General features: G+C 62.9%; 2 protein-coding genes across 6 annotated transcripts in view; both read right to left on the minus strand.

The window, feature by feature from the left end:
• PARP3 (poly(ADP-ribose) polymerase family member 3) overlaps positions 1 to 13,137 on the minus strand; it is a 112,426-nt gene that overhangs the window by 4,249 nt on the left and 95,040 nt on the right. The window contains exons 1-3 of one of the 4 annotated variants that reach the window (XM_080384479.1): positions 2,064 to 3,243; positions 1,781 to 1,834; positions 363 to 1,525 (exon numbers count right to left, since the gene is read on the minus strand). The exons of 1 other annotated variant lie outside the window; for it this stretch is intronic. The gene's annotated coding sequence lies outside the window, so the exon portion shown is untranslated. Of the gene's footprint in view, positions 1 to 362; positions 3,245 to 13,137 lie in introns of those variants that run through there. 2 more of the 4 variants (XM_080384478.1, XM_080384477.1) reach the window with 2 other exon arrangements.
• On the minus strand, positions 3,241 to 9,322 carry LOC308062676 (maestro heat-like repeat-containing protein family member 7). 2 transcript variants are annotated; one of them, XM_080384484.1, is made up of 9 exons: positions 8,904 to 9,322; positions 7,154 to 8,647; positions 5,992 to 6,870; positions 5,718 to 5,865; positions 5,401 to 5,579; positions 5,175 to 5,312; positions 4,873 to 4,987; positions 4,468 to 4,605; positions 3,241 to 3,874 (listed from the first exon to the last, which is right to left on the minus strand). In XM_080384484.1, the coding sequence occupies exons 3-9, from the start codon at positions 6,504 to 6,506 to the stop codon at positions 3,569 to 3,571; spliced, it is 1,539 nt and encodes a 512-aa protein (XP_080240610.1). In that variant the 5' UTR covers positions 6,507 to 6,870; positions 7,154 to 8,647; positions 8,904 to 9,322; the 3' UTR covers positions 3,241 to 3,568. The 2 variants fall into 2 exon arrangements, with proteins under 2 accessions (XP_080240610.1, XP_080240609.1); XM_080384483.1 differs by having other exon boundaries at positions 7,154 to 9,321.

The following is a 13,137-nucleotide window of genomic DNA, read 5'->3' on the forward strand; positions in this document are numbered from 1 at the left end:
GGGTCAGAAGAGCTGGAAGAGGGTGAGGGTCTGCTGGAGGGGCAGGGGGAGCTCAAAGAGCCCTGCCTGGCCCCCATGTCCCCTCACCTGGGACTGCCAATCCACTCCAGTGTGTCCCCAAGGCTTCCCCAGCCCTGTGCCCCCAGGGTTGTACAGGAGAGAAAAGCATGCAATGCCCCCCCATCAAACAGGCAGTGCTCCCCCACCAAGCCCAGTGAAGGGGTGCTTTTATTGGGGCACAGCGGGGGCTCAGGCAGCCCCTCATTTCCTGAGGCCCCCCCCCCCCCCCCCGGCTTCCAGCCGAGCAGGGGGTGCCAGGGGCAGCAAATGATGCAGAAGAGCAGGAAGCAGCCGTGTCCTACCTGCTCCCACTGCCCAGGGCCAGCAAGCCTGGTGCCACGCACAGCTGCTCCCTACCAAGGAGCCTTTGGCCTTTGGGAGCCTTCAGGAAGGTCGGGCAGCCTGCCTGGAGGCAAAACTTTTTCCTTAGGCAAGAGCAGGCAGGGACAAGAGTGGAAACAGCTGTCACACCCTCGATAGCACATGCACACTGTGGCAAGGCTGTCTGCCTCCTGCCTGCCTGCTAGGAGGTCCCTGGGTGCGGGGTGACCCTGCTGCAGGCTGCCCCTCCAGCCAGTCCCCCTCTGCCATGCTCTGGGGAAGAGAAAACAATCTTGAAAAGGTTAAAGCCTGCGTCATTTTGCATGTTAAATCTCTTTTCTTGATTCGCTGCCAAAGAGGCGGTCTAAGGGTCAGACAGGGAGGAGGACCCGATTCTGGCATTTGAACATGGCTTGAAGGGTTCACAGCAATTGGTGCCTTCTGCATGCAAACTGCCTCGCTATGAGGTGCCGATCCCAGGCAGGAGGGGCTGGGCAGCCACTGGGAATGGGTGGCATGGGCAGGAGGCAGAGCTGCCCATCCTGCTGGGGACATGGAGGGGCCTGTGCTGCTGGAGCCAGAGCATCGGCGGCTTGGTAGCCCCTGGGCTCGGCCACGTCAGCCCCAGGCAGTGCAGGCTGCTCAGACAGTGGATGTCAGAAAAAGTCATTTATTGCGGCAGCGTGGCCCTGGAGAGGGGAAGGAAGGCATTGCTTTCAAGTTCTGCTTCGGCTCCACCTTGGGCTTCTCCCCTCTGCTTCACAGCCCAGTGGAGCAGCTGGCACTTTATGGCAAAGGCGAAGCATGAGGGCACGTCTTTGCCCTGGACCACTGGAAAGAGCAGTTGTCCTGCTGCTCTCCAGAGGACGCCAGCTCCTCTGGGGCTGAGGTGTCTTCTTCCCTGTTAGCCTTCAGGAAGAGAAGCCTGCAGAGCATCCTCGGGCTGGGGCTGCTGCTTCGTCTCTGCCTGAGCAGAGCCCTCACTGAGGGTCGAGTGCCACCTCCCCCATGTCCTTGGCAGCCATAAGCGCAGTAGTCGTAGGTTAAACCACCCCTTACAGCCTTCGTCGTCCAAGGATGAGGAGTGTCTGAGTTGCCAGGGAGGAGACCAGGGGGCTGGTGTCTTTCATTGCGCCTTTAAGCACTGTGGGGACAAAGCAGCAGAGGTGAGGTGACAGCCCTGTGTCCCCTCCAGGCAGGGCACACTGCACCCTGTGATTGCCAGGGCCAGGAGGCAGCCAGGGGACAGGTGGCTCGGCTGGAAGCTGCTTCTCAGGAATAGCCCCCTGCAGAAACACCCCGTCCCCCCTAGGCACGCTGGGAGCAGATCCCCCCTTGCCCAGGTTGCGGGGGGGAGCTCCGTGCTAGCTCCTTCCTCCTCCCCACTGCCCTCGCTCACCATGTCGGATGTACTCCATGTGCTGCTGCTCACGCACGCACCGCCCAACGAGCCCTGGAGCAACACAGTGTGTCAAGGATGCTGCTGCCGCTCAGAGACCCTTGCAGCCAGCCCACCTGGCTGCGCGGTCCCCCCGGGAGGGCTGACCCCGGAGTGCAGCATCAGGGAGGGGATGGATGAGCCTCCTGCCAGCCCCACCTGTGCAGGCAGGGGCAGGAGGGGGTGAAGGGGTGCCCCATAGGTCCTGTGCTGGGACACAGGGACCCTGGGAGTCATGGCTCACCGATGAACCTGACAGCCTCCCATCGCAGGGGCTCCTGCGAGCTGTGCAGGTAATGCAGGCTCTGGTGCAGGTAGGCCATGGCCCTGCTCCTCTTCTTGGCCAGCTGGAGAGAGGAGAAGGGTGCAGGGTGGGCGCAGAGGTGCCCCCGCGTTTGGCCATCCCTCCACCCAGGGCCATCCCCCTTCCCCCCAGCAGGACATCCCCAGCTCCCCACTGTGTGGCACCGGGGTTCAGAGGGAGCATCAGGCTCCCAGGGATGCAGGGCTGCCACCCTAGTGGCAGGGTCCCCTTGGGGACCCCAGGGGCAAAGACAATGCGGAGCAGAGCCTGCTCCAGGAGGATGTGTGCAGCCAAGGGGGCACAGCCCTCCACCCACCCCACCCCACAGGGCACAGGGCAGGGCTTGCCCGGGGAAGATCCCAGGGGTGTTGGGGCTCTGCTTACCAGGCACTCGGTGATCCTCCATGCCTGCCCGGTCTCAGCCATGTGCGCCAGCTGCCTCCACTTCAGGAACAGGCCAGCACTGCGGAGGGCTTCCTGGGAGGCCTGGTGAGCAACAGATATGCCACCACCACCATCGAGGGCACAGGACCCTGTGTCCTCCCTCTTGGCGGGGCTCAGAACCTCTTCTACCCCATGCCAGGAAGATGCTCCAGCTGGGAATTGGTGCTGTCACCATGTTCAGCACCCCGGGGAAGAGAAGGACAATCACCCTCTCTGACTGGAAGGCCGTCAGGGCTTCAGTGCTTTGGCCCTGGGGGCCCCAGGCTGTTGTGGAGCTGTAGCTCAGTCTCTGGGGCTGCAGGACCCATGGCAGGGGCTGTGCGGAGGGAGCTGGGTGGGAAAGGGACCCACCTCCCCGTCCATCTGGGCAGCAGCAGGAGAAGGGCAGCAGTGGGCAGGGAGGGGGGCTCTGCCTGGCCCTAGGGACTCAGCAAGCTAGACCTCCCAGTGGCACACATTTGAAGGGTCCAGTGTCAGCATTGCCGGGCCCAAAGGACCGGTCAGGCTAAGAATCCCACCTTGGCCACACTTTTGTTCTGATCGTGCAGGTGCAAGAGCAGTGGCAGCAGGCTGCTCCACACCTTCTTCTTCATCTCCTTCTTTTCAGTGCCCACCACGAGCCACATCAAGCTTTGGAAGAGGTGGATGGATTGCTCCCGCACGGTGTCCGAATGCTGGGGAAGGAGGGGAGGAGGACCTCAGCCCCAAGCGCAAGCCCATGGCAAGCGAGGGGCTGACGTGGAGGTGAACTTCCCCCAGATGGCTGCAGGCAGCCCTGCTCCATAAGGGAGTGCATGAGCCGTGGCATGCAGAATGTCTGTGCAGAGGGGCTGGGGGCCGGAGAGGGAGACCCTGTGGAGGACTGGGGGATGCTGCCAGGGCAGGGTGCACATTGGTGTTGCTCAGCACACCGGCTGCTGTCCTGCCACCCCCGTCCGCCCTGCGGCAAGCAGGCCGAGCCAGGGTGAGTCCACGCTGGGGGTTTGGGGTGCAGCACGGAGTCACCGAGGGCAGCGACAGTGGCTGGGGGCTGCAGGGCAAAGCATCCTCCTGCAGAGCATGGGGGCTGCGGTGGGAGACGCGAACGAGGTGCTCAATGAGGGGAGCATGGGGCTCTCCGCCAGCCTTACGTTGTCAAAGAGTGGCTGGAGCTTGTCAGCCAGCGCCGGGGCAATGAGGCTGGGCAACTTCCCCGCCGGAAGCTGGAGCATGTTGTCAAGCACGGAGAGGGCCACGGCGCTGCCGTCACTGTCATCAGCCTGCAGCCGCTCCATGACGTACGGCAGCAGGACAAGGGTTTTCCATACCTGTGTGAGACACGCCACCTCATTTTTGTGAAGCGACAAGCGACCGCAGGGCTGAAAACCCTCCCCGTGAGCACTGGCCTCCCCGCTGGCTTCTCAGCAGGCAGCATGGGTTACGAGGGCAAGCGCCTGGCAGACAGGGCTCCCTGGCACGGCCATGGGAAGAGCAGGGTGCGCAGGGGGAGGACAGACAGCTCTGGCTCCTTGCCAGACCCTCGGCTGCCCCCTTTTGCAACAGACCCCCTGAGCAGCCTGGTGGGTGACCAGCGCTGCTTGGAAAGCTGCGCGAGCTGCCAGCAGGCCCTGCGTTTCATCGCGGGGCTCATCACCCCACGGCCACGCTCTGCAGACCCCACACTCGGGCTGGTGGCTCTGCTGCCATCATCCCTGCTGGGACGTGCTGGCAGTGGGACCCTGTTCCCCTCGGCACTGCTGCCTCTCCCCTTGCCATGGGGCAGTGGGCCAGGGACGCGGGAGAGCTGGCTGCAGCTGGCTCAGCTCCCCATGCCCACAAAAGCCCAAGCCGCCACGTTACCTACCACCCACAGCTCTGCCATGGGCTGTTGTCCTGGCTGCCCCAGCTGCCCCCTACTCACTGTGTCAGGCCTCTCGGTGAGCCTGAGGATGGCCCTGAGCACCAGGGTGGGCATCCCCAGGCACTGGCTCTGCAGATACGTGGGGAAGATTGCCAGGGCACAGTCCAGCTCTTCACTGAGGCCAATGCAGCCCACCATCTGAAACACACGCAACAGGAGCTGGAGAGGTGCAGCGCTGGCTCCAGCCATCAGCTCAGGCAGGGCAAGGACACCGGGGCAAGGCCAAGCCTGAATGGAGGCAGCAGGGACTGCGGAGAGCCCCTGTGCCCCACACCGCACTGGTTGCTCGCCTGGCTCCTCCATGGTACCAGCCAGAGCCCACCTGCTTCCCCAGCTCCCGCTGCAGCAGCAGGCATGGGAGAACTGAGCATCGGAGGGAGCTTGGAGCAGTGCCATCAGGCTCACCTCAACAAAGAAGACCATGGCGACCATCTCCCAGGAGGGGTTTGCCACACAGAGGAGCTCTGCCAGATGGCAGAAGATGGTGGAGCGCAGGGATCTTGGGGTCTTCCTCATCTCCCTGGAAGGGGGAAGGAAGCACTGTCAGGCCTGAGCCAGGCGGGCACATCTCTGGGGGTCGCACCAGTCTGGTCATCACTGGACTGCAGCACTTTCTGCAAGCAGTGGGGACCCCCTGCCATCAGCCCCAAGGGACGGGGTGGTGTGGGGTGCACAGTCCCCCAGGAGTGTGGAGAAGGGGCTCTCACCTGGCCACGATGCGCACTCCCAGGAGGTGGGTCTGGGCACTGAGCAGCATGTCCCAGCCACCCTGCGCCTCGATGGCCAGCATGTGGCTCTCAAGGCCCATCCTGCAGAGCAGCACCGTCATGGCCCGCACCACAGACCTGCACGAGGAGAAATGCTCAGCTCCCACCGGGGCCCCTGGCTTGGCTCCAGGTGGCTGGCAGGGACGAGCGGACAGGGATGGCGCACCTGATAGGAGCAATCAGACCCTGTTGGTGGCCCTTCCAGAAGATTTGCACCTCCTTTGGCGTCAGCTCTGTGGTGAATGACACTTGGAAAAGCAGTGCCAGGAAAAGCCGGGGGAAAATGTCTTCCACGTCCCGTGGGCAGCTGGACTGCAGGAGGATCTTGCTTATGGTCCTGGCTGCCTGCAGAAGACACCAGACACGGACATCTCGCTGACCCCTGGGGAGGCCAAGGCTTGGGGCGGGCATGGAAGGGAAGGGGTGGCCCCAGACAGCTGAGAGCAGCCCCGGAGGTCAGTGAGGCCTCATCCAGCAACTCACAGCCAGGGAGAGGATGCGCGGGTTGTCCTTGGTAGAGGCGGAGGTCTTGTGCAGCGACTGGTTCATCATGACGTTGATGAGCTCCTGCAGCACTTTCTGGGCAGCCTGGGGCTCAAAGAGCATCACCGTCCACATGGTCATGGCGGCACTGTGGAGAACCAGGGCTCTGTCAGTGGGGACACCCAGGAGTAAGGCCGGCCTGAAGTCCCTTGGGAGGGTGTTGGGGCCCCTCTGCCAGGGTGAGAGCAGCCCTAAAGTCTGGTGAGCCCCGTACTAGGTGCATGTTGGGGAGCAGTGCAGCAGGCCGGCCACCACCTCGCTGGGGTGTTTGTCTGCCAGCACGCGCAGGGCCCTGTCCAGGCTGTTGACGGCTACCAGCATCCTGATGGAGGGCAGGTTTGTGTAGATGGCGCGCACGATCTTCAAGACCTGGAGAGGAGACACAGGAGGGAGTGGGGATGTCAGTAGGGTGAGCGCGGCTGTTTCCCCAGCTCCCTCTGGGAGCTGCTTCTGTTCCCGTTGTGGTATGCCAGCTGGAGATGGTGTCAGCGCTGGCCAGGTGCAGAGCCGGGGGAGGAACGGTGCCCCGGGGGGCTGGAGCATCAGCTGTGCCACCCCTGGGCGACTCACCTGCCCCGGCTGGAAGGCAGGGCCCACCACAAGGATGCCCACTATGTGGGCAGCCACGCGGATGCTGTAGGTGCTTGGGTCTCTCATGTTGTTGATGGCTAGGAGGATGATGTCTGCCCGGTCAGAGGGACGGAGGTATTCCGTGAACTTCTGCGGCATGAAGGAGAGGAAGGGAGATTTGTCACCTAGAGCATCCCCCAGAGCATCTTGGCTGTGCAGGGAGTGGGACGCAGAGCCAGGCTGCACTGGGCAGATGGACGGTGGGGGTCAGGGTGCCATGGGGAACCAGAGCTCACTGGAGGCCTTTGCCTCGCTCCTGCTCGGGATCGGCGCAAGCCCCCGCTATCGCCATGCATCAGGTGTCCCTTCGCTCATGCTGATCCCGCCAGCCAGGAGCTGAAGGCCCTTCTTACCAAGAAGATTTCTCTGGTGCTGCTGGTTTGCAAAAGCTGCTGGGGCTGCCTCGCTTGCCAGACCTCCTGGTGCTCCAGCTGCCCTCTGTCATGCGGCCAGGGCTGCCTGCCTGGGGAGGAGAAAAAACGGGGTGCTGAGAGAGAGGGTGCAGAGCTGGAGGTGCAGTCTGAGTGCTGGGCAGAAAAGTCACTGACAAAGGACTGGGACGCCCTGACAGGTCTGGGGAGCAGATACGCAGGGAGGGTCCGGGGCTGTTGTGAGCAGGGCTGAGAGGAAATGGCTCTTCAGACTGCAGGCAGGCAGGCAGGTTGTATGCGGCTTTCTCTGGCCAAGGAGGGTGGCCACTGGCTGCCCATGCTGGGGGGGACCAAGCCCGACACGGCCTCTCTTACTTCTCTGCTTCAGGATGAAGGTGTGCAGGTGATGGAGAGCTTCTGCAGCCTTGTGGCGGGTCCTCTCACGCTTGCAGGTGCAGCAGAGAATGAGGTGCCCCACCAGCAGCCCCAGTATCGCAAACTGATGACTCTTGGAGCACTGGTGTCTGAGGACTATAGTTTGTGCAAAGCAGGAGCAGACCTGGGGGAAGAGAGGCAGTGCAGGCACAAGGTGAGGCCGGTCACAAGGTGAGCCCCAGCTGCTCCCAGAGCAGCCGGGCACCAGGCCGGAGCAGGGAAGCCAAGTTCCTGCCTGTGCCTGCGGCAGCCCTGCCCTGCCCTGCCCTGGGAGAGAGCGTGGACAGGGCAGGGACAGGGCAAAGACTCCTGCTCCCAGCCTCCTGCTGACTGGGTGCCCAACTTCCCCAGGAGGTGCCAGGGCTCCGGGCTGCAGGGACAGGGCAGTGGGACTGCCCAGACCAGGAGCTCGGTACCTGTGGCATGGAGCAGGTGGTGAACTCGATCAGACTGGCAATCTGCGCCACGGCCCTCTCCTGCACTGCTTCCCTCTGGGACCTGGTGAAGGGCAGCAGGACCTGGGAGGAGAAAAGCTGCTGGTGTGCCAGGGAGGTGGCATGGCGCAGCACGGCACAGGCAGGCTTGCTCCGGGGCAATGCCTGGCATGGGGCATGTGTCCTTCTTGCCTCTCGCAGCAGCCTGCTGCGGCCAGGCAGGTCGCCGCATCCTGCTCCTGCTGCTGCCTCTGCTGCCTTCCACTCCTCCCCCCTCAAACAACGTCCCTGCACCCCCCACCCAGGGACCCCAAGGCTTTGTGGTGACCAGCTCCCTGGGGAACGGTGGTGGGGGCTCTGGGATATGTGCCGTGGTAAAGCTGGAGGGGGAAAGCCCCAGGGCTGGGCTCCCCTTGCCAAGCCAGACAGGCAGGTCTGTCTGGGCGGGAGTGTTGGGCAGGATGGGCAGCAAGCACGGCTGCAGAGGTGGGGTGAGCTGTGGCAGGAGAAGAAGGGGCTCTGGCAGCAGCCAGGGGGCAAGGGGCTAGTGGGAGGGGCATGGCGGGGAAGGAGGGACATTGCCTGCCCCATTCCTTGCACCAGGCGCTGGGAGGGCCACCGCTCGAGCCGGGGGTCACTGCCCATAGGGACCCTGTGCCAAGGCCAGACCTGCAAGATGTTCTGCAGCTCCAGGATGCCAAGCGTGCCAGCACTGCATACCAGCACCTTCAGCATGCTGTCCATCACGGCCATGGTCTGCGAGGGAGACAGAGTCTTGGGGGCAGCCCTGGAAGCCAGGGAGGGACGGCCATGGCCCTGCGGTGCCCAGGAAGGGACCCTGGGGCAGGGGATCTCCCCGTGGTTCACCCTGTGGCATACCTTGGAGTAGAGGGAAGCCTCGGGGTCCTGGGTGTCCTCCTGTGGGTGCTGGTAGAAGATGCTGTGGAAGCAGGCTTGGAGGAGGCTGCTTGTCTTCTCCTCCAGAAGCAGTCCCACTCTGCTGCAGGGACAAAGGGGTGCTCTTGGGGCCCAGCAAGGGAGAGGCAGACTCTGGGGCTGGAGACCTGGCTCGGCTCCCACGCCGCAGGGATCATGTCAACCCCCACGCTACTGACACTCAAGTTGAGGGGGAAAACCCTGTACCGCCCCCTGCCCCTCCCTCTCAGACCCAGCACGGGGGATGCCCCCCATATGGGACGAGTGCTGTCGGGGCCACCTGGCACCGAGGAGGCCAAGCTGGGGGCCGGGGCAGGTACCTCATGGAGGTGATGGCCGACATGGCTTGCTGCCACACCGTGGTGCCCAGGTCGTCAGTGGGCTCCTCTTGCAGCAGCACCTGGGGAGCACAGCAGGGTGAGTCACGTCAGGATGGGGCAGTCTCCTTCAGCCAGCAAGAGCCTGCGGGGCTGGCAGAGCCCCGGCTGCCCCCATCCTGGCACCCCCTCCCAACCCAGCACTCAGTGGTCCCAGGCCCCGTGGTGGCAAGTTCTGTGCCCATCACGGAGCCACAGGCTGGCCAAGGGACCTGCAAACATCATTGGGTCCAACCCCCAGCTCCAGTCGGGCCACGCGAGTGGTTTTAGAACACCTCCAAGGAGAGAAACCTGGAGCAGCGCTCCTTCACACCCCCCTACCCGGCCAAGCCCTCTCCTGCCCCCAGGGCTGTGCCACTGCCCACTGCCCCCGGACCTGCCTCTTGAGGCCTGACTGCTTGTCCCCTCACCTGGATGGTGTCCACCACCTCCCACTGAAAGTAGTAAAGCTCGTCCCACACGCTGGAATCCATGCTGGCGGTGCCGCAGGCGGTGCAGATGGCGGCCAGAAACTTCAGCTTCTGGTCTGCTTGCTGCCAGCCGAGGAGGGGACAGAGGGACAGACAGCGCTGATGTCTAGCTATGCATTCAATCCCCATTATCACATTGTAGTCACCATGAAGTGATTCACTTCTGCTCGTGAAGTTAGGGTCGCCGTACGTCTGTAACTTTGTCCTAATGACAAGTGCCCCTGAAGGAGAACTCCAAGCCTGATAAGGGGAACACCTCACCCCAGGAGGTGCCAACAGCCCGTTACTTGCAACAAAGGCAAGAAGCCAGCGGAACGAGACTGAAACTAGGGGCAAGGTAAAGGCAGCGGGGGGAGAGCGCAACCACCGACTCCAGTCAGGACTAAAGGACTCACCCTCACCCCTCCCTCAGACATGCAGTAAATGAAAAACACACTGTAACTTGAAATCAAAGCGAGAGATCTATAGACCAACGGAAAGCTACCGCGCGTACTAATTACCAATAGCATCTTTTAGGTAGAGTTTGGAAAATACGTATGTATAACTAGACTGCATAAATGTTAATCTTGTTCTTCTGAGCTTTGCGCTTGCTTCGTGGAGCATCATCAGCTAAGCCCCAGCTTTGCGCGAATCCGTAATAAAGAAATGCCTGGACTCCGTGCGTCGGATGGCTCTTGCCCAACGGGCGAAGGCGTACACTTTTTGGATAACAGTGTCAGTGGGGAGAGACAGCTGGGAGGGGGCATAGCCCCCGGCACCTTGTGAGCAGGGCATGTGGGCAGAAAGACTGGCCGGGAGGTAGGGGCACAGCCTCGTAGAAGTGGCCACGCATACCTTTGGTCTGATCCTGAGGAAGCCTTGGATGATGTCCAGGGTATTCTCTTCCTCCGTGGGCGCAGCCAAGTCAGAGTGGCAGGAATCTGGCGGACACAGAGCAGGCAGGGCTGGGGTCAGGCCGTGGGCAAAGCGCGAGCCCTCCGCCCAGCTCCTGGGGATGTCCCCAGCCCCAGCTCAAGGCTGGGACACTGGTGTCCCCTGCGCGCCCCAGGGGTGAGGGTGCGATGCTGGAGGGCAGCACCAGGAGGGGGGCCCGGTGTGCCTGGGTGAAGGATGCACTGGTACCAGGGGCAGGGAGGGTCCCTGCCCCAGGGATGCTGTGGCAGGGCTGGGTCTTTGGCCGCTGCCCCATGGGAGCCTGGCTGCCATCCTGGCCGGGGGCTGCGAGTCTGGGGCAGGGCAGGGCAGGGTGAGCAGAGTGGGCAGCCCCCAGCCCACGATGCCCTCACACTCACGCGTATGCAGCAGCGGGAACTTGCAGAGATTTTGGGGCTTCAGCCGCGATCTGGGAGCTGGGGCAGCTCTGTCCTTTTCCTGCCAGGACTGCCTGGGGTGGCTGGCGGGTATCCCCGCCATCCTGCGGCAGGGAGAGAGGAAGGGGGTGAAGGGAAGCCTGCAGCACCTGGGGCTGCCCTGCCAGGGGCGGTGGGGCAGAAGTAGCTCTGTTCAGGGGGCTCTTTGCCACCAGCCTGCCCCAACACCTTCCTCCCAGACACTGTGGGGGCAGCACCGGGTGACACGGCATGTCACAAAGTGCCCCACTGTGACCCTTCCTGATGCCCCAGGGCCCCACTGACCGCTCCTTGCCCTAGGGGGTTGGGACTGACTCCCTCTTCCTCCTTCTCCCTCTATGGGGCTGGGGTTCATCTAGACTGGGGGCATGCCACTTGTCGTAGGGACCCCTCTGTCACCTCGCTCCTGGGGCCGCACCCGCTTGTGGCCAGGCTGAGCTGGGGCTCAGCCCCCACACCGTCAGGCACGCCGAGGCTCTTCTCTCTTCCACCTGGGGCTCGGGACAAGGCCTGCGCGGCTCCCCTTGCTCCAAGGCTGGTGGGCACACAGGGACGACAGACGCCCTCCCGTGCGCTCAGCCGCAGCCGCACAGACTGGCACTGCTGGGGTCACTCGGGTTACCCCGGGCACTGTTGCCATGGTGCAGGGCACTGTTCCATCATCCCTTGGCTGGAACCCGGGCGGGGGCGGGGGGAGTCCCCCTGCTCCTCACCCCAGCCCCACTGGGCCCAGCCCAGGCCTGCTGGGCCAACCTGGCGAGGCGAGCTTTAAAGCGAAGGATGCAGGGGGAGGGCTGCAGTGCGGCAATGCTCGTGCCATCACCTGCGACTGGGGCATAAGCCAGGCCAAGCAGAGCAGCGATATGTGTTCCTTAGCTGCCTCCCGAGATGAGTCCCAGAAGGCCAACCGCCTCCAGGCTGTGCATGGCGGCGGTGGATCCTCTTGCACCCCTCCCGGGAGACCTGTGTGCTCGGTCGCCTCTCTGCAATGCCCATACACCAGCACCCGCGGCACAGGGGATCACCAGGAAGAATGAAAGATCTGTGTGCGGTCGCAGGGCCATGAGCTCATTGCAGTTACGGAGACATGGCGGGATAGCCTCCACGGCTGGGAGGCTGTCGTGGGTGGCTGTGTGCTTTTTAGAAAAGAGGCCAGCAGGGAGAGGTGGTGGAGTTGCTCTTTGTGTGAGGGAGCAACGGGAAGGTCGCGAGCTCTCCCTTGGGGTGGGTGCAGGACGAGTCCAGAGGTTACGGGTAAAGATGAAGGGGCCCGCCAACACGCGGGATGCCGTTGTAGGTGTTTGCTACGGGCCACCTGATGAGGGAGGGGAAGCCAATGAGGCCTTCTACAGACAATGGCAGGCAGCCTCACGATGCCAGGCCCTGGTTCTCACGGGGGACTTCAGCCTCCCTGACACCTGCTGGAAAGACAACCCAGCTAGGCTCACACAGTCCAGGAGGTTCCTGCAGAGCACCGACGGTAACTTTTTGACACAGGTGGTGGAGGAGCCAACGAGGCAAGCTGTGCTCTCAGACCCGTTCTTCGCAAGCAGGGGGCTGGTTGGGGATGTGAAAGTTGAAGGCAGCCTTGGCCGCAATGACCATGAGATGGCGGAGTTCAGGGTCCTGTGCTGAGGAAGCGAGCCGACAAGTAGGATTGCCGCCCTGGCCTACAGGAGAGCTAACGCTGTCTTCTTCAAGGACCTCCTTGGAGGAATGCCATGGTTGAGGGCTCCAGAAGGTACTTCCCAGTCCAAGAGAGACAAGGAACTACTGGAGAGGGGCCAGCAGAGGGCTACAAAGATGGTGAGGGGACTGGAGCATCTCCCTTAGGAGGACAGGCTGAGAGGGCTGGGCCTGTTCAGCCTGCAGGAGAGAAGACTCAGGGGGGATCTGTCGCATCCCAGCTATGAGGAGGGAGAGAGCGACTCAGACTCGCAAATGCCCTTGCTGTGGGTTGCGCTGAGGTAACACCCGAGGTCCGTACCTAAACATCAACTTTAATGGAACAAACACCCAGTAAACATTGACCCTTTCACAATTATATCCAACCAAGCTATGTGGCTTTAGGAGAAGCTGGGGTAGGCCTTGTATTACTTTAGGAGAAAAAGCTGAGGCGGCGGGGGCGGGACATGGGGCAAGACAGCTAGAGAGAGGGGGAGATCACCACTCCTGGATCCAGCGCCGCAGCTGCCAGCAGGGCTGTTGGACAAAGAGTCCCAGAGGCTTCTAGGTGTGCCTAGTTGGGAGCCCCAGTCCCTGGGCTCCTGGAGCCTTCTCTCGCCCCAGCTGCAGGAGTGGCTGAGGCCAGGCGGCCAGGGGAAGGGCCACCAGCCCCCGTGCCTGGCCAGGCGGCCA

This window comes from Falco punctatus (assembly GCF_963210335.1).
Source record: "Falco punctatus genome assembly, chromosome: 4".
Classification (NCBI taxonomy): Eukaryota; Metazoa; Chordata; class Aves; order Falconiformes; family Falconidae; genus Falco; species Falco punctatus.